We start from the raw sequence: 20,860 nt of genomic DNA on the forward strand, positions 1-20,860 counted from the left end.
GTATTAATGTATCAATATTTACTTATAAATGTATTGGTTATTTATCAGTATATCTTTCTCATCCTCACTACTTTCCCGTCCACTTTAATTTATAGATTCCTGTGAAAATATTTCAGTGGCTGTGTGCTGTTGCTGTTGACTTGTTTTCAGCATGATCCCACAATGGCACTGTAATGAGGCACAAAGCTGTGACTTGCCTTGTCAGAGCCAGGTGATGAAGAAATCTGAGATGTGCCCTACCCTGATCAACACAGTGGTTTCTATGGTACTTGAGTTAGAAATCTGAAAAACAAGGACAGTGATGATACGCAAATTAAAAAATAACAACAACAAAAAACAACCAGTATTTTCCATTTGTAAATTGTCAGTAACTGACTGCTACATTCAATAGATAAATTATTCACAATGAAAACAGCAGGTTCTAATCATCTCCAAATTAATGCCTTCCTGGCTTTCTGTGTACTGGCTAACACAAAATAATTGCCTTGGCATATGCCATACTCTTCTATGAATTTTACAAGTACTAGGCTAGTCTGTAATAGTTGTTATCCACAGGATAATACAAATCACCTACCTTCTTCATAACCAATGCTTTAAACTGTATGCCACCATAAATTACTTGCACACCACACAGCTCTCTGTCTCCTTGCATTATTATGAGGGTAACGTATCCTAGGCATGCCTCTCCAATTGCACTGCATCATCCTAAGCAAACTGTTAGCATGGCATTCACAGCTGCTCTCAGTATGTTGCTATAAATGATAGATGAGTACTACATTCTCTGGGTTTGAGTGCAATGCCAGTTCAGTACTTCTGGACTTGTTTACATGTCACTTTGAAAGCTATGGAGATATTGCAGAAGGGGTGAATTGGTTCAAATACAAAGAAATTAAAAAAAAAAAAAAAAAAGTATTCCCACCAGGAGATTTTTTTCACACTTGATTTGAATCTTTCAATACAGATACCCTCGTATTTTTTTGTTTGTTTTCTTGTATTCTGTACACATAAAAACAAAATTCCCTTATTATTCTAGACTAACAGGAATGGCAAAAGTAAAAGTTTGAAAGAAAGTAGTTGAATTTCATTGGTACTCTGACAAATTCTGTGCTGGAGACCAGCAGAGAGCAGATTCCTGGGTATTTAAAACTTCAGCAAGACAAAAAGAGGTCACATAATCTAACTGTGCACACCTTCTCTGCAGGGCTATATTCAGTTTTCGTAATACTGACATATTGTGAAAAACTAATGGGAAAGTATTGTAGTGAATCATCTCAAATTAGAACAACTTTTTTCTGAACATCCTCAAATTTTCTTAAGGAACTCAAATTTGATTCAAAATCTTCAAGTGATTTTTTGTTGTCAGGGAGTATAAGCACACACTGGACCTGCAAGACTATCTTTTGCAAAATTAGACATTGAGGTCTGAATTTTCCATTTGAAGCCTGTCTCCTTTTGGGAATGGGCTAGTTGCTACTAACATACACTAACAGATTGCAATGCTATGGTGGCAGTTTCAAGTATAATTTTTCTTTTTGAATAGGAATGTTCGAGCAATTGTACAAGCAATTTGTTATCACTCAAATAAAGAAACTATTTTACAGTGAAAATCCCTGTTGTTTTGATCAAGACAAAATATTACCATTTAAAAATATATAAAATAAATTTCATAAGAGAAGAATATAATAAATTTATTAATTTAGCCATTTATTTGATATATTTTTTGGTGAGTTTTTCCTTTTGGCTTTCATGAGAGATTGGCCTCAAGTCCTCCAAATTCTGGTAGTTCTTATCAGTGAGGAAATCATATGTATTACATGTGGATATATTCCTGTGCAATAGCATGGGTGCTGGGTCCTCGGCACCTCTCTCATTCTTCCGTTGTCCAAACCACTTTTAAGTGTAGACATAACTTGTGGGTGTTTACTGCGCTGAGGGAGAGAATGAACATTTTTCCCGTTCCCAAACTAAACTGAAATCTTAGCATTTTGTATTAAAAAAAATAAATTGAATGATATATATTTTATAAAGAATAAGGTGTCAAAGCTAGTATCAAAAAATGAGGCATGGAGATCTAGTGATTTGCTTCATTGCTCTGTCACTGTATATCATTCTGAATTTCTTCATTGCTTTTTGAAATCTGTTTTGCCTTGAAATACTATGGGTTTTATGTATAAAATTGTATTTCTAGTGTTGATGTTCATGGGTTCCCAGGCATTAGGAATGCAATGTTCTCCTGAAGTCTGAAATGTATTTTGGGCATATATAGGTAAGGGAAGATTTGGTACAGCTTTAAAATTTAAGGGTAGTATGGTCAGAGTTATTAAAATCTTCAAAGTACGTGGAAAAGATCCTTATCCTCTTATTAATGTCTTGTAAACAGAGAATAAATCATGGAAAGTGTGCTGTTCTGAGTCTAGTTAGGAGTCTGTTTTTTAAAAAAAAAAAAAAAAAAAAAAAGTTAATGTTTTAACTATTAAATTGTGAGACATTGAACCATATCAGTACTTTTTTTGTTTTTTCTTTCTGAAATTGGGTAATGGAGTTTGAGTACATTTTTAATATAATGTATTGCTTTGATTTCATAATTGTTACAATATCTTTTTTCCATTCCTAATTATAATCACTAAATTTATTACACAATCCTCATTTTACTAATTATTGGTATAGAATCTAAACACATTTTTTCATGTTACTGTGATCTTTTTGATAATGTGTGGTATTAAAACATTTCCCCAGCCATATCAGGTGTTGTCACGAAACACTAGAGTTTGAAATGAGTCTGTGATGGGAGAACAAAACATTAATGAAACTGTTCTGTTGCCTTGATGTTATTCCTTAGCATTTTTGTTGCAAAGCCAGAATTAAAACTCCAAGCTTTTACATGCTCTGCTAGGAAAATTTCCTTTTATCTGAGCTTTGTGATATCCTCTTAGCCTGTATTTTTAATAATTCTTTCCATGTTATCAAGTACCAAACTTCTGTTGATGTGGAAGCTGTGCAAAGTGAACAGCAGAGAGTAGAACACTATTAATCTGTGGTTGTCTTTTAAATTTAATACTTCTCCTCAGATCAGTAGACTGAGGTCTGCTAACTATTACCCTGCATAAAAATCATTGCACAAATCTGAGCATAATGAGACCTGGATTTTGGTTTCATGCTACTAGTAATCAGAGCTAAAGTACAAATTATTTTTATTTTTTTTTTTTTTTTCCTTTTCTGAGGTAGCTCCTGGTCCATAGCAGGATAAGTATGAAGATTTATAAATTTTAACAGATCTGCTGGTATGATAGTTCATTGCATACAAATGAAGCCCATCAAAATTTATTGAGTGATTCCTACATCAATTCTGTATTTTACAGGTGAACCAGAACCTTACAAAGATATCTAATAATAATTTAAAGATTTCTAAGTGAGACAGTCAGTCTACAGCATCCTTCACTATTAGTTACCATTACTATCAAAGTTTTATACTTTAGCTCACATTTGTCTTGATACAGGTTTTTGTATGAGTTTTTCCATTACTTTTTGGTTAGCTTTATACAGTCCAAATTCAGAAATCTTAGCATTCATGGAATATGAACTTGTGTGGTTTGTTAGACATAAAATATGGTGCAGATAATTTCTCTTTTTATTGTAGCCAAATTTTTACACCTCCAGAGTAGATGCTGGCAGGGAAGAGATTCTAAGAGCTACTACACTAAGGGCATATTTGGAGTTTGGTCTGAGTTGATTGCTAGTCACATGAAAAAAATATTAATCATCATTATCATCACCACAGGTCTTCAGATTTTGAAGCAAACAGAATGTTATCTGATTGACACAAAGCAGAGCTACGTTTTGACAGAAGTCACCTGCATCTTGTTAATATATTCATGTACACACGTTCAGGCCAGTTCTGTCTCAAATGAATTAAATTCCTGGAGTCCCACTGATGACATGAAGAAGAAAAATGACCTGAAATCACATGTTGAACAGGTAGGAGAATTCATGAGCTGTTTGTAACATAATATGAACTAAGCCGTTGGCAGATTCTGGATCTCCAATAAGAAAGACAAACGTATTCTGGAGATATGTCACTTCCTCTTTATTTTAATATTATCTTTAAATCTTACTGTGCTGTTGCATGAATTTAATCTGTTTCATCACGTGCTGAATTTGGTTTACAATTCTGTGGAAGAAAAGGTAGCCCTTATGGGATAGTTCACATATGCAAATTTCCTTGGAAACTGCCTCTTGTTTGGAACTTAAGATTATTTATTTTCTCTAAATTTAAGTAGCAATTTAAGAAGTGATACTAGAAGGAAGCTGTTTTGCTTCATCCAAGGTGACAGTAAAAAGGAGCTCTCTCTCTCTCCACTGGTAGAAGGTGCGAGGAGTGGCAGGAGCCGAAGCCAGAGATTGCTGTACCTAGATCAAGAGATCCAGTAGATATTAGAGCAACCAAGGGGACTAGACTTGTCAGTGCCTCAGTGCATTCATGCTTCTTAGTGGCAGTTTTAATTTGCTTTGAAGTACATTACTGTAAGTGTCCAAACTTACAACACAGTCTTCTAAACAATAGTCTTCTAAAGTCAGTTATTTTCAATCAGCAAAGCTTGCCTCAGTGGATATTCTTTAAAAACAATTGTGGAAATCACTGTTGAGAGGAAGCCAATTAAATCCTCTGCCATGACTGATTGATTTTTCTGATGCCTGGAACCAACCAGAGCTTTCCAGTCTTTTATCAGTGAATAATTCATGTCCTGTGAGTGAAGAACCCAACAAGAGTAAACCAAAATGTGCAAATATCCATCTTTAGACTTTCACAGCTCATCTTTGGATAAGACTGTTATAAAGTCATTTGGAAAAAGAAGCTCATACATAAAAATGAATGTTGCCATGCAACAAGTGCTAAAGAAAGAACCACAAGATTTGAGCCTTAATTAATTTTCCATAGCAGCTGGGAATGTTCAGGAATAAGGAAATTCAGGAGCACCAGTGTTGATTAAACTTAATTTCCTACAAATCTGTGGCTTGTAGTTGAATGACTTTAATGTCTGAGGGGATATATCTCCAACAGATACTTTTTCGTGATTGCCACATTTGTTAGTGTATACTTTCCAATAAAACTTCCTTAACATCTAATAAGATCTGATAAGAGTATAGGTTGCAGTCTCTCTCTATTTAAACAGGTACTATCTATTGCACAAGTACTTATTTTTTTCTAAATTTGTAGGAGTATAGTCATCTCTAAGGTCTTCAGCACCTCTGTTTAATTTGTGTCAGTATCTTGTAATAAGACCTGCAGAAGCAGATGGCCTGAGATCCTGTGAAGTTATTGGGCTCCTCCACGTGGATGAAACTTAAACCAGCATTAGGGCTGGTGTCTGTAAGAGGGCATAGTTGGATGCAGATTTCTAAATGCTGATATCATATTGGAAAAAAAAAAAAAAACAAAAAAAACCACCAACCCTATGGTATTTACTATTTAGCTGACAGAATCCTCTGCTTCTGGGATTCATAAGAAATAATCTGCCAGACAGTGATTCATTAGTCAGAAGCTGATATTGTAGAAAAGGAAGAAATTTTGAAAGACACAAATTAAACTTGTCATTTCATCTTTTTGTGATTCAGTTCCAAATAGAGAAAACTGGATGTATCCATCTGGGAGAAAGGAGAGCAAAACAAAGTCTGTTGGTAGAAGTCTCAAATATTATGGTGAGTTAATGATCATAAAAGCATGTAAGTATAAACATGAATACCTTACATTCAACTATACAATCTAAGCTTCTTAAAATCCTATAGCTGGAGCATGCATGACCAGAATGGTCTTACTGTTTCCTCCATGAAATTGGTGCACTCTATGCACAGTGATTTTGGATATTGGTGACATTCAGTAGGAAACATTGCAATTAGGTCACACCTGCCTATGGCATATTATTTTTCTCAGTGAAGGAATTAATTTTTGCCCCCCAGAAAACAAATAATTAAGAAGAGCTGATTCCTCTCTGAGCTGCTGAAACAATTGTTAATTTTTGAGTGCTTTTCAAATGATCCATGGAATCCATGAACATAAAGGTTAGCAAAGTTATGCTCTATGACTGTGATGCAAAGGGCAGGTTTCTAGTCTAGCAGATGCTGAAGCAAGTGGAAACATCCCATTTCAGAAGCTGACACAATTATGGATTAGATAGGATTAGAGAACGTTCTGTTCATTTCTCTTATTTCTCTTTCCTGTCCCACTGCAATTGCTTTTGTCAATTGTTATAAAAACTCACGGGGTTTGAGTGCCTGGTGAAAGTATCTCTGTTTGAATTCAGATGGCAGTGGATAGAGCCTGACTGAGTCACTGTCACTTTTGACCTTCACTACAATGTTAAACCCTGGAAGTAGAGTCTGTATCTTTAAAGGGACTTTTGTTTGCTGTCACCAAACATGATGCTTGCTTGCTGCAAAAGGATAGAAACGGAGCTTCCTTATCTTACGCAACAGGAAACAATATTAGCCCTGATAACACACCCACTTACACTGCTATCTTTTTCAGTATCAAATTTTGTCCATCGTATTTACAGTAACAAAATATATTACAAGCTGCTATGTTGACTGTGACTTGAGAGGAAGTTTGAACAAGAATCGCCGGGGGTAATATTCACTTGGATATGATTCAAAGCACACAGTTCAGAGATTAATAGATAACATAAAATAAAATTACAGATCAATGTGGCAAAGGATCATTCTAATGTACTTGTAATCATTTTCTCATCCATTGGTTGTGCTATCTCCCTTCTATATTGGCAGGGCCGCTTATCTTGTGGTACTGTGGCAACTCTGAACGTTTTATCACTTACTTTAAAAGTGGAATCAATTACAACTCTAGATTAAAATAGTGAATGTACTTCAGGGAGTAAAAAAGATATCTTGTTATGTGTTTTCTGAAATTGCTCATAAGGCCTAGCTGATAAGTCATAACTTGAAACTTAAGGAAATTAATAGGATGATTTTGGAATAGATCTCATCTTGAGATGGGTGGAGGATGCAGATTCCTTCTTCACTGAGAACCTGTGGCAGCCAAAACTAGTAAGAAAAGGAGGGACTTTTAATACATTTACCATGTATATCTGTGTGGGAGAAACTGAAATACCTGTGTAATATGAAGACAAGGAATCACAATGATGGAGGGTGCAATTTTTCATCCTCTCCTGGCCTAGATTTGTTCTTGCTGCTTTTTTTTGCAAGCCCCCTCTATGCTGACTTGCTAATTTAACAACAGGAGCTGAAACTATGTTGCCTATGTTTCCTATATTATCTCATTTGAGTTTATCATAAAGGAGAGGTTCTTTTCTTCAGGATGAAGTTTTGGAAAATATGAACACAAACTACTTGTCATTTCCAGAATGGGAGTAAGAACAGTATCATTATATGAAAAAGAAAACTTAAATCCAATGATTTTTTTGTTGCAGTTCAGAATTTTGGGAAAGGTCTTTGAACCTTGGCACAGGGGTGGAAATTTGACAAAACTTATATTTGTGATTATTAAATTTCAATCAGCTCAAGTCCCTGAAAAATCCATCTAAGGTGAAAACGTCCCAGTGTGATATAGAAGAGGCTCAGCAGAACTTTGCTGTAATTGTGACACCTACCTGCAGGAAGGCCATTTGCTTGTCAGGCTCTGAGGAAGAGCAGAAAAGCCATTTCTTGCATTGAAATTGCTGTCTCTTCCTTCTGTTGGTCCCTGGCATCAGGGTAGGGAGCTGTCACACTCAAATACAGAGGAAGGAATGAAGACTGGCATAGAAGAAGGAACGAACTGAGAATTGGCATTGAATAAAAGGGAATAGGGAATGAGCTGAACAAGGAGATCCAAACTAGAAACTAGTTTGGGTGGGCAAACTAGTGGGATGAGAGAATTGGGAAGAGGAGGGAAAGAGATGAGAAGAGGATCGGCTTGTCCATATTCAGATTCTAGTTCTTTAATGTAATATGACAAAAAGTTGTCTATTTTTGAGCTAACTTATTGATTTGCAAATGTACTAAAACAGTTGTGAAAGCAGTGTTTATTTGGGGTAAAGTATATTAGTTGAGTGCTTTGTTCATGGAGCTGTTTCCTGTTTTTTTAGACCTGGCAGTCACTGCTGGCCTGAGCACTTGCCATTGAGTTTTGTTTAACAGTATAGATATAAATTTGGTTACATTTTTTCTGTTGCATGTTAAGCAATCCCACTTTTCTTTGTGGAAACAACACAGCTAAAATATATACTATTTTGGCATTTGACATTGATTTTCATTTTAGTGTCATGAGTGGACATTTTGGTGGAGCCTGGAAAACCAACAGGATCATATATGGTGCAAGGAAATGAGCTGGCAGACTCTCAAGGTAATTAGGCAGCAATGCAGAGACCAGTTTTTCCTTCTAAAGTGTTGAGTGGTATGGATCTGAGAAAGGGGACTGTTATCTTTGCAATTCATCGAAGAAGCTTTGGCAAATTCATTATTACCAGACAGCCATTGGCTGCTGCTCGTGCCATAGCAGGTGTAGAGCAGACGATAAGACTGTATAGGCTACAGGGCTTTGGATTCATTCTGGGCTTAGTTTTGCTCTTGCTGCCATTGAAGCGAAAGGAAGACAGTCGGATCTGTACAAATTGTGGACTACCATTACTGTTTATGGTTCTCCATGTTGTACCCACTGAGTGGACCTTTGGAGGAGGATCAGGAACCAAATTTCTTTCAGTGGGAGATGAAGAGATACTATGCACTTGTTAGGACCAAACTTTAGAAGCATGTGTTCTTAATGTCACCTCTATGAAAACACTCAGTTACTAGTTTTCCTGTTTTATTATATGAGCTTTCATTACTGTGACATCGATGCATATCAGTTCAGCATTACATAGCATTTGTCCTGTATCTAGCCACATCCTGATTTCTATCTTGTGGTTCATCTGGCTGCTAGTGTTTTAGACATCTGAATGCCATTGGGTTGCAGGATCTCATATCCTACAACCTTGTTCAGCTCAGTTCTTCTTTACAGAAAGGGTTGTGAGGCATTGGAACAGGCTGCCCAGGGAAGTGGTGGAGTCACCATCCCTGGAAGTCTTCAAAAGACGCTTAGATGTAGAGCTTAGGGATATGGTTTAGTGGAGGGCTGTTAGCGTTAGCGTTAGGTTGGAGGTTGGACTCGATGACCTTGAGGTCTCTTCCAACCTAGAAATTCTGTGATCGTCCTTTCTGCACTAAATGTACAGATAAAATAGCGAATCTGTCTTATAACAGTTGAGTAGATGGAGTGTTTGAGTTTACAGAGTTATTCTAACTGGACTGTCTTGTTGGTAAGTCTTGACATTTAGGTTTGATATGTGGCAATCGAATGAGCTTTTAGTACACTGCTAGGATTGTATCCATTAGGCTTCTTTTCAGTAAAAAATCTTGCTGCTGTTTGTTGTGACATTTGAAATCTTGAGTCAAATGGCATTTTCGGAACTTTTGTACTCTATTACAACTCTGGTGGAGAAAAAAAGTTGGCATTAGCCATGACATTTTACGGGAATACACATCCAAACCCTGTCTGAGCTTGGATGTGAGTCTTTATTACAAACAAAGAGGACTTGTACCAGTATTTTTGCCTACCATTACTTTCAATTATGATTTCTTAAACAATTCATTTTTGTTTCTGAAGGTTTGGGAAAATACATTCAGGAAAATTAAGTTCCAGAGGATTTTAAAACTGCCTATGACACTCTTAAGATCATTAAAGAATGAAGTTAATGTTCTTGGTAATAATAAGAGCACTGTAATGTTTCACGCTCCGTGTGTTAAGAACATCTGAGACCGTCTTCGTGCTGTTCTATCTTCTAGGAGGAGCATAAATGAGCAGGTGAAAACTGGAAAGTGTTCAGGTTTATATGATGTGTGTGTACAGCTCCAGACTTGAATTGGGATTGCAGGTAGTGTCACAGAGGTGGTTCCAGACCTAAAGAGTTTTCTCTTTTCTGTGATCTGCTGAGCAGAGCTGGGACGGCAGCTGAGCTGTAAGTTTAGTAAGCACAGTACGTATAGGAATGCCTGCGTGGCATCACAAGTGCATGGGCCCTTTTTCACATTTATGCAGTAGGAGCTGGACTTGAATGTGTATTTTGTCAGGGAGGTCACTAAATGGGCATTGTATGGTGAATTAATTCAGGGAAATCCTGTGGCTGTGCTAGAGGTCAGGCTAGCTGATCACAGTCATTGCTTTTGCCCTGTAATCTGTAATGGATGATGTCCCTGAGAGTATCAACAAGAGATAAATGTGAATAACCCTAATGTACAAGGTCTTTCTATTTTGCCCCAAAACAATAGAACTCATTCAATTCGGAGAACGTCTGAATAATTTTGAAGAGTGCAAAGTCTGTTGCATATGACTGAGCTACTGCTCTTTTTGTATTTCCCATAAAATGAATAAACTATACCCATGAGTTTCATTTAACGTTATAATTTCCTTCTTCCCCAAAAAGATTTTATAAGTAGCTTAATAGAAAAACACTGTCAAATTAGGTTTTTTCCTTAAATGTTTTTGGACTGAAGCCTCTGTCTCAAAGGGAGGGTTTTATAACCCAATAATCTCACTTTATATATAACTCAATAATCTCACTTTAGTCCAATGTTTAATTAATTTTTATTTCATTTCCTCAGTTTTGGGAATCTAAAGTGTTTTGTAGGAAGAAATAGAAAAAGGGAGCATTGTGAATTCTTTTTTTTTTTTTTTTTTGTTAAAATCATAAAACAGGCCTCAAAGGAGAGCACTGCCTTCGTTCCAAACAAAATCTTTTTGTTCAAGTTTCTTTGATGAAAAAAACTATTCAGCTTGCTTGTGGGTTTGTTGTTCTGATAGCTGGCTACTCTAAATGGTTTTCAGGACTAGTGGACCTCGTAGGACAGGTTGGTACAGAGTCAGTGCACTTAGGCTGCAGCTAATTGGAACCTGAATTTTGCCATTAGTGAATGGTGAATGACATTTTTCCCTGCATTTGCCTAAACTGGAGGAGCAGAGGGTAAAATAAAATGAGCAAAACAACCTTCATACATATAAATGCTTAAACTGGCCACAGACCAGGTAAACAATAAATCATAATCCCTAAATAGCAGTAAATTAAAATAGTAAATATTTCCAAGTGACTGAAATAACCTTCATCTGGTTATTGGAGCAAAAGGAATAGGAAAGAGGCTTAGGCTCTGTGTTTGAGAGGCACAGGGACAGGGGAAGCCCTAGAGGATGTGTTTTGTGTGGTCTGCTGTATGGAAAGGCCAACAGAGATGAGGTTTTATTTTGTCTTCCCCCCACGCCCTCCAACTGTTAGCCTTCCAGTCTCTTGACGTGCACTGACTGTGTGGGTATAAGCAGCATTCTGTGGGGCGTAGCATTAATTAATTACAGTCATAGCACAGAACAGGAACCATTCACTTCACTAAGGGAAAATTGAGTTTGTCCCCGTTCCTGCAGCTTTATATGTGAACATGTGTCTTAGATTACAAACTCAATGATGAAGATGAAAAGCAGATGCTCTTTTGCTGATACCTCCTTTAAATCTTTGGGGAATGCAGTTAAATTTAGTACATGTTGTGAAGATAATGAATTTTTCCATGTTGAACTCATATCATCAAAATAGAAAATCTCTAGTTATCATTTGTTTTTAAGAAATGGCAACAGGACAACCCTTCATTTATCTCTTCTTGTTACTGAGCTGCTTTATCATCTTGGAATCTATGAAGAGTCCTATAGCAAAGCAAAATAATGAAAAAACTTGCATTAGCTGTTTAAGACATTGAAGAACATAGCTCTAAGTGACATTTTCAAGACCTTCTGAAAAGCCTATGGTAAAACCGTCGATAAGCACCACCAAGTGCTTACTGTTGTATCAGACAAATATGCTTTTAAAATTGTCAGATATATTCCTGTCTTTCATATGTCTGAAACTAAAACATAACATTTAGAGGAAATCTCTAACTAGCTGAGCAACTAACTGAGAAGAAAACTACCTGCAGAAACATTTTTTACATTACTTATTTGAAAGCAAGTCTAAATGCCTTATGGGGTAATGCAGCATAGACATATGTGTAGCTCCTGCTTACCTAAAATAACTTGCTTAGTTAAGTGACATAAACACACAAACTAAATCTCACCATGCCCAGCCTGAAGGGAATGCAGATTTGTGGAAAATGCTTATTCAAGTCTGAATAGAAACTGTTCTGAAATTTCCCCTTTTTCCTCCTTTTCCCCCTTCCCCTCTTTTTCACTTCTCTAGGCACTTTACATCTGCCCTTGAAGGGTACAGGTTTTGATGCCAACTTTAATGGGACAAGAGGTGGGTTAACGATGGGCACCTCTGGTCTTGTGGATGTTCTTGTCTCCCTTTATTAAGTACTTCAGGAACACCAGTCAGGCTCATTGTAGGAAAAGCAGAAACCTGCTGGGAAGACCTTTGATGACCCCAGGTTTTCTAACCAGAACTGTGAATTTCTTTAACTAGTTTGGGGTGGCCTGACAGGGGGAATATGGGTGAAAGGGAAGGAATCTGAATCTTTTATTTATTCTTTGTGCAGGGCTTCTCTGACCTTTTCTGGTATTCCTTATTTCATTTCTGGCTCTTTGTTCTGCCTGTGCTTCTTGATTACAGCTCCCTTTTCTGTGGGAAGACTGTAGGCCACAACATGAAATAATGAATGTATTCAGAGTAGAGCGGTGTATTTCGCTGAATGCACTGGAAGCTCCAACCTGGCAATGTTATTCTTGTGGCAATAATTGCAAGAACTGAAGTGGTGTGAATGAGAATGAAGCAGGCTACGCACACATAAGCTTAACTTTCCCTGAGAAAAGCATGAAATTAAATCTACCCAAATGCCTTTGAATCCTCACCATAAAACTTGTTAGTCTCAGTGGGAAAGGTGTTCTAAGTACGATCCCTGGAATCAATGCGCACTGTCAGTCTATGTACAGCATTATTGCTGTGCAGGAGGAATTGTACAAATTGTACAAATGTTAGTATGGGAATAAAGAAAATGTCATTAAGGACTGCAGTAAATGGTTTGTGAATTACAGCACAACAGAAGTTGCATTTGGCAGAATTATGAACTATGGATGAGCATGTACAGGTGGGACCCAGCAATCCATCAGCAAGACATGTTTCCTAATCCCTAATGCCAGGAGGCCTGGCATTATGCAGCTAATAAAATGAGAGACAAGGGTATGCGAACGCACCCTTCACAGAGGGTACTGTGCATGTATACAATTAATGACGCTTGTGAATTATGGAGCAATGACAAACAACACCACTATCGCAAAGGAGACCAGAGGGTTCATTCTGGGCAGATAAAATAAATTATGTACTCGTACACGACTCCTTAGATCTTCTTAGCCAATGGCCTCAGGCAATTAAATGAGCCAGAAATTGAGCTCTCCACAAGCATTTAAATAGCAACTGTTCACATGCATGCACAAGCAATTATGTGGTATTGAAATAAGAAAAGAAAATTGAATATAAAATCTGTTGGATAGGGAATAAAGCTGAATTTCAGTTTCCTGGCCATTCAGGAACTTTGATCAGCACAATTCTAGGCTTCAGAAAAAAAGATAAGTTTGAAAAATCAAATCAAATAAAAACACCTAAATGCTTTATGTAGTTTCTTTATGTTTAAATGTGTTGAGGCACAGTATGTGCTCAATGTTTAAATGTGTTGAAGCACTGGTCTGTGTTATTTGCACACCTGCAAATATATTTTTGTTATTCTTATTCTTATTGTTATTTTTCTTATTTTATACTCCCTCTAGAACTTTTCCATTCCCTTAGAATTTTTCCGTTTGCAGTCCTCTTGCTTTCTGGGAAGATCAAAGACAAAGTGCGTATATATGAATCTATAGTATATATGTATGTATATAAACATATATGCATGTATGTGTATATATATATATATATATGTATACACACATAACTGTGAGAAATCTATTAAACTGACAGTCTTTCCTGAAACAGCAAGATAGTACCATGGCTTGGACAACAAATCACAGTAGTAAAATATGAATATGGTGCCTATATTGAATAGTGCGTTTCTGTGTGCACTGATTACATAGGCTGGACATGTAGGGATGACAGAATTGGATGAATAACTCCATTTGAGTAGTAAAAAGCTGAAGGCGCATAATTGACTGAGGTATTTTCTAAATTTAAAAGTGGGCTCCATTCCTTAAATAATTTGAATAGTTGAGCCAACTTCGATGATACTATGCCAATGTTTTTTTAATCTCTTATTGGGGTTTGGTAGAGATACAGATTTTAAAAGATCACTGAAAACTTAAGATTCAAAAACCCTAGTGAAATTACTTTTAAAGCTTGCTTGCTTTCTTTCTTTCTTTCTTTCTTTCTTTCTTTCTTTCTTTCTTTCTTTCTTTCTTTCTTTCTTTCTTTCCTTCTTTCCTTCTTTCCTTCTTTCTTTCTTTTTCTCTCCAGTAACAACTCTGATTCCTTCTGTTGTAGCAAAGTTGTTTTGCACATGTGAAATCAAAATTCATTAGTAGGAAGAAACTGAGAGTTATAATATTAGATTATCAAGTTAAGTAGGTTAAGAAAGTTAAACCTATTGAGGAGACTACAAACCTGAAAGCCATATTTCTAGGGCTGGTTATGTTTCTACTGCTTCCTGAGCTAGGACTTCAAAAAACTTACAGAGAATTGCATTTTTGGTGCAAAAGAAGGCTCTGCCTCCTGGATGGAGGCAAGTCTCAAGGAAGTTCACCTTGGTGAAATCTCAGCAAGGTGTAGAGAAAATTCAGGGAATGTCATACAGTTATGATACAAGGTAAGATTTTAGAAGTTTGCTTAAAGATCACTGCTTTGTAAGTGGCTTCTGTATTCTCACTGGGATTTTTTTTTTCTTATTTGTGCTAACAGACAGTATGAAGCTATCCTAATAAATTCTATTCTGTAACATTCTGGAGAAGTGCATGCTGTTCACGTTAACTCAATTTATGAATGTCCATTTGCAACTGTTATTGTGAGCTGGTTTGTAGTGTAGGTGTTCCAACTACAGGCACATGCACACACTGTTCTTTCCTTTGGAATTTACTTTTGGCTCTTGTTTTGTTGTTTTTCCCCTTCCTCTGAGTATCAACAGAAAGTGCATATTTGATTTTTATGAATATAGAAGATATTAAAGATTTTTTTTTCTACTTGTTAAAGTGATACACAAAGATTTTCAAATGTTAAAAGCAAAATACCTTATAAGTTTTTTTTTGTTATATTTTTAAAAGAAAAAAAAAAGTATGTATTTTAAATTGAGCTATGCACTTATAGACTTTGGCTGGTTCTTATTGTGTTTTAAATATGTGTATCTAGCTATAGTGGAACCTTTCTTTGTAGTACTATTGATTTTTGCATCAACACCAAACCACTGTAGTTAGAGATGTGCTGACATGTCTATTAAATAACCTTTTATTTTCATGGAATTTTAATTCAGTGGTGGCATTTTTAATGGGGTGCAATTAAAAGTCAATCAACAGTATTCTGTGTGAGGAGTGCTGACTTTCAGAAATGCAAGTAAATATACAGAGTATTTTGCTTTGTAGCATCTTTGGTGGGAATAGCTGCTTTGACTTTCCAACTACAGAATTAATAAATACATTTAACATGTATTTCAGAATATGCAAAATGGCTGAAAAAGTTCTGTTAAACATTTTTATTTTCAGAGCTACCATATTCCAGGAACCTGCTGATGTTTATTGATTTTTTTTTCTATCGGGTATTTTGTTACTGAAGGATTCTGTTTTGATACAGATAATGTAACTTGGGGAAGACACATATGGTTTCTATGTGTGTGGAGTCACTCTGAGCAGCAGCAAGGAAAGGCGTTTTAAATAAGAATGAAAGTAATGGGATGTAATCACAGATAAGATATCAATTGCTTCTCTTACCCATTGCAAAAAACTGTTTCTGGGGGAGGGAGATTTAACAGGTATTTCCCATGAAATTTGTTATGTACTGATCTATCAAAATTAAATTACTAATGACAGCCAGTTTATCTCTCTCACCTCCCTTTTTTTTCCAGTCAACCATCTTGTAAAATTATTTCATACAGTTGACAGATTGGATTTTAAAATTTTAAAAATCCAGTCTAAAAAATCCAGGTATCTTCCTTCAAAGTACCTGAAGTGGAATATAAAAATTATTTCAGTGTGATTTTTCTTTTTATTTCTCTGATTCATGGTAGATTTTGAATACTCAATTTTTATCTTAATATTTGTAGCATTTCTTTGTTTGTGGGTTGATAAAGTGTCTCTTATTCTTCATTGTGAACTGCTGTTGCACTTCTGAGTGATGAAAGGAAGTTAGTAATCTATTGTTAACAACTAATGTACGATCAGAAATGTTTCTGTCTTTTTCTGATGAAGATATGGGTACACCAAATTCTCAAGGATGTTGAAGTGCTGAGATTTGGGTTATTGAGCAGTTGGTATCCTATATCTGTGAGGGCTTAAATATGTTCCTCAAGAACCTTAGGACAGCAGGAGGATTGTTGCTAAATACTTGTATTACCTGAAACTCTGCCTAAAAAAAGGAAGTAGATAAGGGGATAAGAGAATGAGAGGGGATGTCTAAACAGATTACACAATGAGACTGAGGGAATATTTACCTTATGTTGTGGCATTAGAATGACTCCTTGTATAAGTAGAATGGTTTGGGTTGGAAGGGACCTTAAAGATTGTCTCCTTCCACCCCCCTGCCAGAGGCAGGGACACCTCCCCCTAGACTATGTTGCTCAAAGCCTGGCCTTAAACACTTCCAGTGCTGTGACTTCACTGGAAAACAATGTGATATTGGGGTGCTCATACTTTAATAGTTTTGCTTGTCATTGCTAAGTAAAATAGACCTGGAGCTGACTTTAAAAATCACCAGATGTACTTTGTTGCTGGTGGAGTTCCCCTTGTTCCTACACTATGCCACAATGGCATGCTATTGCCAAGATGAAACTTAGAACAAAATTTGCAGCCAGTATGTTTCCATTCAGTGACCTTAAAACAATTTAGAACAGCAGTTTCTGCCATTACAGGATTTAGTATGCTCTGTTCCTGGGGAGGAACATCACATCCTTTGAGCCTGGCACTATAAAAACGAGCTCACAAGTACACTCATGACAGTATAGAGAATTCTCCTGCATGTTATCCCTTTTATTTTCCTGCCACAAAAATAAAGGGCAAGCCTTAAATCCAACTGAACTATAATGTAAAAGCTGAACAACTGTCATTTTTACTTTGGCTGGCTTCCCTGTAGAATTTCTAAGACATGAAGCAAACCAAAGGCCACCATGCGGGAAGTATACAGAGTTTGAGGGCTCCCTTTATGTCTACTGCAGTTACTGAAGTCAAAAAGCACCCTAATTCCATTCAATTACCTTCAGTGTAATGCTATTTTTGAACTACCATGCATATGCATGGTGTGCTGTTCAGTAAGACCCTGCAAAGGTCAGTGGAGCGTCAGAAACTGTGTCGTGAAAAGAGAATAATGATTCTACAAGGCAAGAAGTGTTACTTTTTAATTATTATTATTTTTGTTTCAGCAGCTTCTCCCCTTTCCTCATTTCATCATTTTTCTGATCTGGGAGGAGAGCTGCTTTGTCTTGTAATGATCAAAGGAAGAGGAGAGTGCCTGATGGTATCAGGATTTTCACGGTGTGCCAACATTAGTAAAGAAAAAGATGGGGAGGAAGGAAAAAGTGAGTTATAAAATTACTTTTATTTCAAGATATGCTGTTTATTTCAGGAACATGTTGGTATGCATTTGAATTGAGAACCCAAACACTGAAATCACACCATTGTGCTTGCGTGCCATAGGAAGGTGTAATTGTTCTTTTCCCAGCCATCTTTTTATTTATTTATTTATTTATTTATTTTACTACAATGTTTGTCAGAGCAGTTACTCCAGTTTCCATTGCTTTTGCTATGAAATCAACAGCATAAGACATAGGAAAAAAAAAAGTGAGGATAAATCCCTAGAAAATAATAATTGATTAGAGATGGCAAATCTTATCCTTGACAGTAGGAGGTGTTAATGAGACACAGAAGTGATTTTGCTCCTCTTTACCAATGAAGGATTTATCTCAGCGAAGGAGTCTAAAAGATTTGTACCATCTGTCTTCAAAGCTGGGACTTTCTACTTTCAGTTCCAGAATGGGAGCACCTAATGTAGTTTTTCCCCATTTTCAGTAAGCTCAGTAGCATACAAAGCTGGACTTCACAGCTAATGCTGTTCTGAATAAGAAAAAACAGTAAATTGAAACCTTGAGTATCTTATAGCAGTACAAAGAGACAACAGGTCACTCCTGAGCAGCAGCCAAATGTAGATGCATAGGACTGTTTTTCTACTTCTTACAAAAAGTTTATTTTGTTCTCTGATCTTTGAAAACCCTAAAAAATTAGGACATAGAATATTTTTTTTTGTTGTTGAAATCTTTTTATGAAGATAAAAGTATTCTCTCTTGACATGGAAGATAGCATGAGGGATTTCAGATTTTCTTCTTAGCTCTCTTTTATCAAAAATATTGAATAACCTGCTCTTTGTTTGGTTGTTTTTTGTTTTGTTTTCCTCATGTAAAACAAAGCTTACAACTGCTTAAGTCTCCTGGGGAAACAGCAGCATTTGTATGTGAAAAATAGCAAGCTGTGTGAACTAGTCATTCCAAATAATTTAGCCATTGAATTTAGGTGTTTATGAATTACATATTTTCTGCAGATTTCTTAAACATTTGTTCTTTTTTCACTTCTCTCTTTTATTTATATATGTATGTATTTATTTATTTATTTTGGTGAAAACTAAGCCTGTTGTGTGGGTTCCTTTCATAAGTCTTTCTCCAGTGCTTCTACGAGTTATATTTGTTAGGGTATCAAGCTTCTAGATCTGTACAGCTTAAGATGGTGCCTCCCTTTCTCCACAGTGATTACAGCAATCAGATATGAAGCCATCTGGTACAGGTTGTGTTAAGCTTTTAATGTTTTAAGTGAGATTTAAAACTAAATAAATGAACAGAAATATTAATGGTGTCTGCATGTCTCCTAGCAGAACTCTGTGCCCCAGCCTCAATTCAGCAATGTTTTGCCTGGTTGGATTTGGATCAGAGCTTACTGTCTATCTTATTACATACTGAGACATGTTGAATTTTGCACTTAGATCAGAACCTACTGAATGGACTTCAAGGCTGTTCCAGTTGTAGATAATAACGAGCTACATTTAGCACATTGTGATATTTTATATTTTTAAAAATGACAAATATTTGCAGAGCATTGGGCTAAAATATATTCTCAAAGACTTAAAATTATATTTTGAAATCCATATATTAACTCTGAGGTGCATTACCAATTTCTCATGTGTGCTGCACAAGTGTTTCTGAATCAGATGTTCATTTAAACTAGCAGTATGAAAAACTGCTCCCTAGTCTTTTTTTTTTTATTTATTTTATAGAATATGAAGGAGAAGATTTTTTCTCCTTTGTGTGACCACCCAGAATTAATTGTATGAAAATTTAACTAATAAGAAAGAATAGGTATCTAAATTAAGAATGAAGGGTTTTTATTATTATTTTAATTTTAATTTTCACCTTGTTTCAGGTTGCAATAAAATGTCATGCTCTTAACTAAGGTGTTAGGGGTCACTTGCTTAGCTCAGAAAAGCCTGGTACCTAATTAAATGTGTCACTTCTTAATTTGCTGGAATTGTCACTTCTTGCCACAGAGGGTTCATAATGCAGGAGACTGAATCTCTGCTTGGGTTTAACCGAACAGCTCTAACCTGAGAAAGAAGAGATTGTGGGCTGTATGCGCTGTTCCTCTGGATTCTCTCTCTAGAAGTTGAGATTGATATAGTAGTCAAACTATTAAGAAAGAGAAAAAGGTATTTCTGAGAAATGTCCTTTTGCAAATCATGAAAAACTGCATAGTATTGTTACTGATGCCATGTCAGTGATTCTTTACCTTCAAGGGCTTTAATACAAGAATAGACAGAAGATAAAGACAGAATGAGACATATACCACATAGATGCTGGGAGTGCAGGCAATCAAGCTTGATCTTAACATCATCTATGCTGGGCCTTCAATGTCACTGGCTAATGCCTCTGGGACTTCCCCTGTGGAAATGAGGTGAAATTACATGTCTCCAGAAGCATCCCACATCACCTACAATAGGCCATTTTTCAGAGTAAACTTTCAAAACACCAGCTGCTCCATTCTTTGTAAGTAAACCCACCGAGACAGAGGTAAGTTAGGTGCCTACAGCTAGATCGAGTGAGTCTACTTATATCTTGAATGATGCAACCCTGCAAACGTGAACAAGGTGCCCTAAGGGATGCCATGTGCTGAGAAGACCAACAAGATGTAGGCTGTATTCAAGATTTTTCTTTTGGCTACTTGTCAAAGGTCAGGCAGATGAACCCACAGTGAAACAGAGTGCACCAAGGGACTTGAAGTCCTTTTATTGTGTTATGGCTTCTTCCATGCATAATAGCAGAATCATGGGCTCTAGATAAAGTTTTTTTTTTTTTTTTTTCCTTTAAAATTTAGTTTTGAAATTCAGATTTATGCTGGTTTCTGTTACAGTATTGAAATACCCTGTTGCTTTAATTCTTTCAACTTTGAAAGGAGCTTCTTTTCTTCCCAGAAGTTATTTGAGAAGGAAATGATTTTTATTTTGTTTGAATTTTATTTTGAATATATTTTAGAAGAAAATGAATACAATACTTCTTTAATATCAGTTTTCAAAGTTCTTTTGGGATGACAGGTAGTACTTAAAAAGTTATTATTATTATTTTTTTATTTTTCAGTGAAAAATCAGAATCACACTCGGATTCTAAAGCAACTGAAAACAAATAT

General features: G+C 36.1%; 1 protein-coding gene across 1 annotated transcript in view; it reads left to right on the forward strand.

Moving 5' to 3' along the window:
* LOC311441264 (uncharacterized protein) overlaps nt 1-20,860 on the forward strand; it is a 119,289-nt gene that overhangs the window by 30,658 nt on the left and 67,771 nt on the right. The window contains exons 7-8 of the mRNA XM_084529170.1: nt 3,779-3,975; nt 5,614-5,697. Of these exons, the coding sequence (XP_084385296.1) occupies nt 3,779-3,975; nt 5,614-5,697 (281 nt within the window). The remainder of the gene's footprint in view (nt 1-3,778; nt 3,976-5,613; nt 5,698-20,860) is intronic.

The sequence above is a fragment of the Aythya ferina genome, assembly GCF_964211825.1.
Source record: "Aythya ferina genome assembly, chromosome: 9".
Classification (NCBI taxonomy): domain Eukaryota; kingdom Metazoa; phylum Chordata; class Aves; order Anseriformes; family Anatidae; genus Aythya; species Aythya ferina.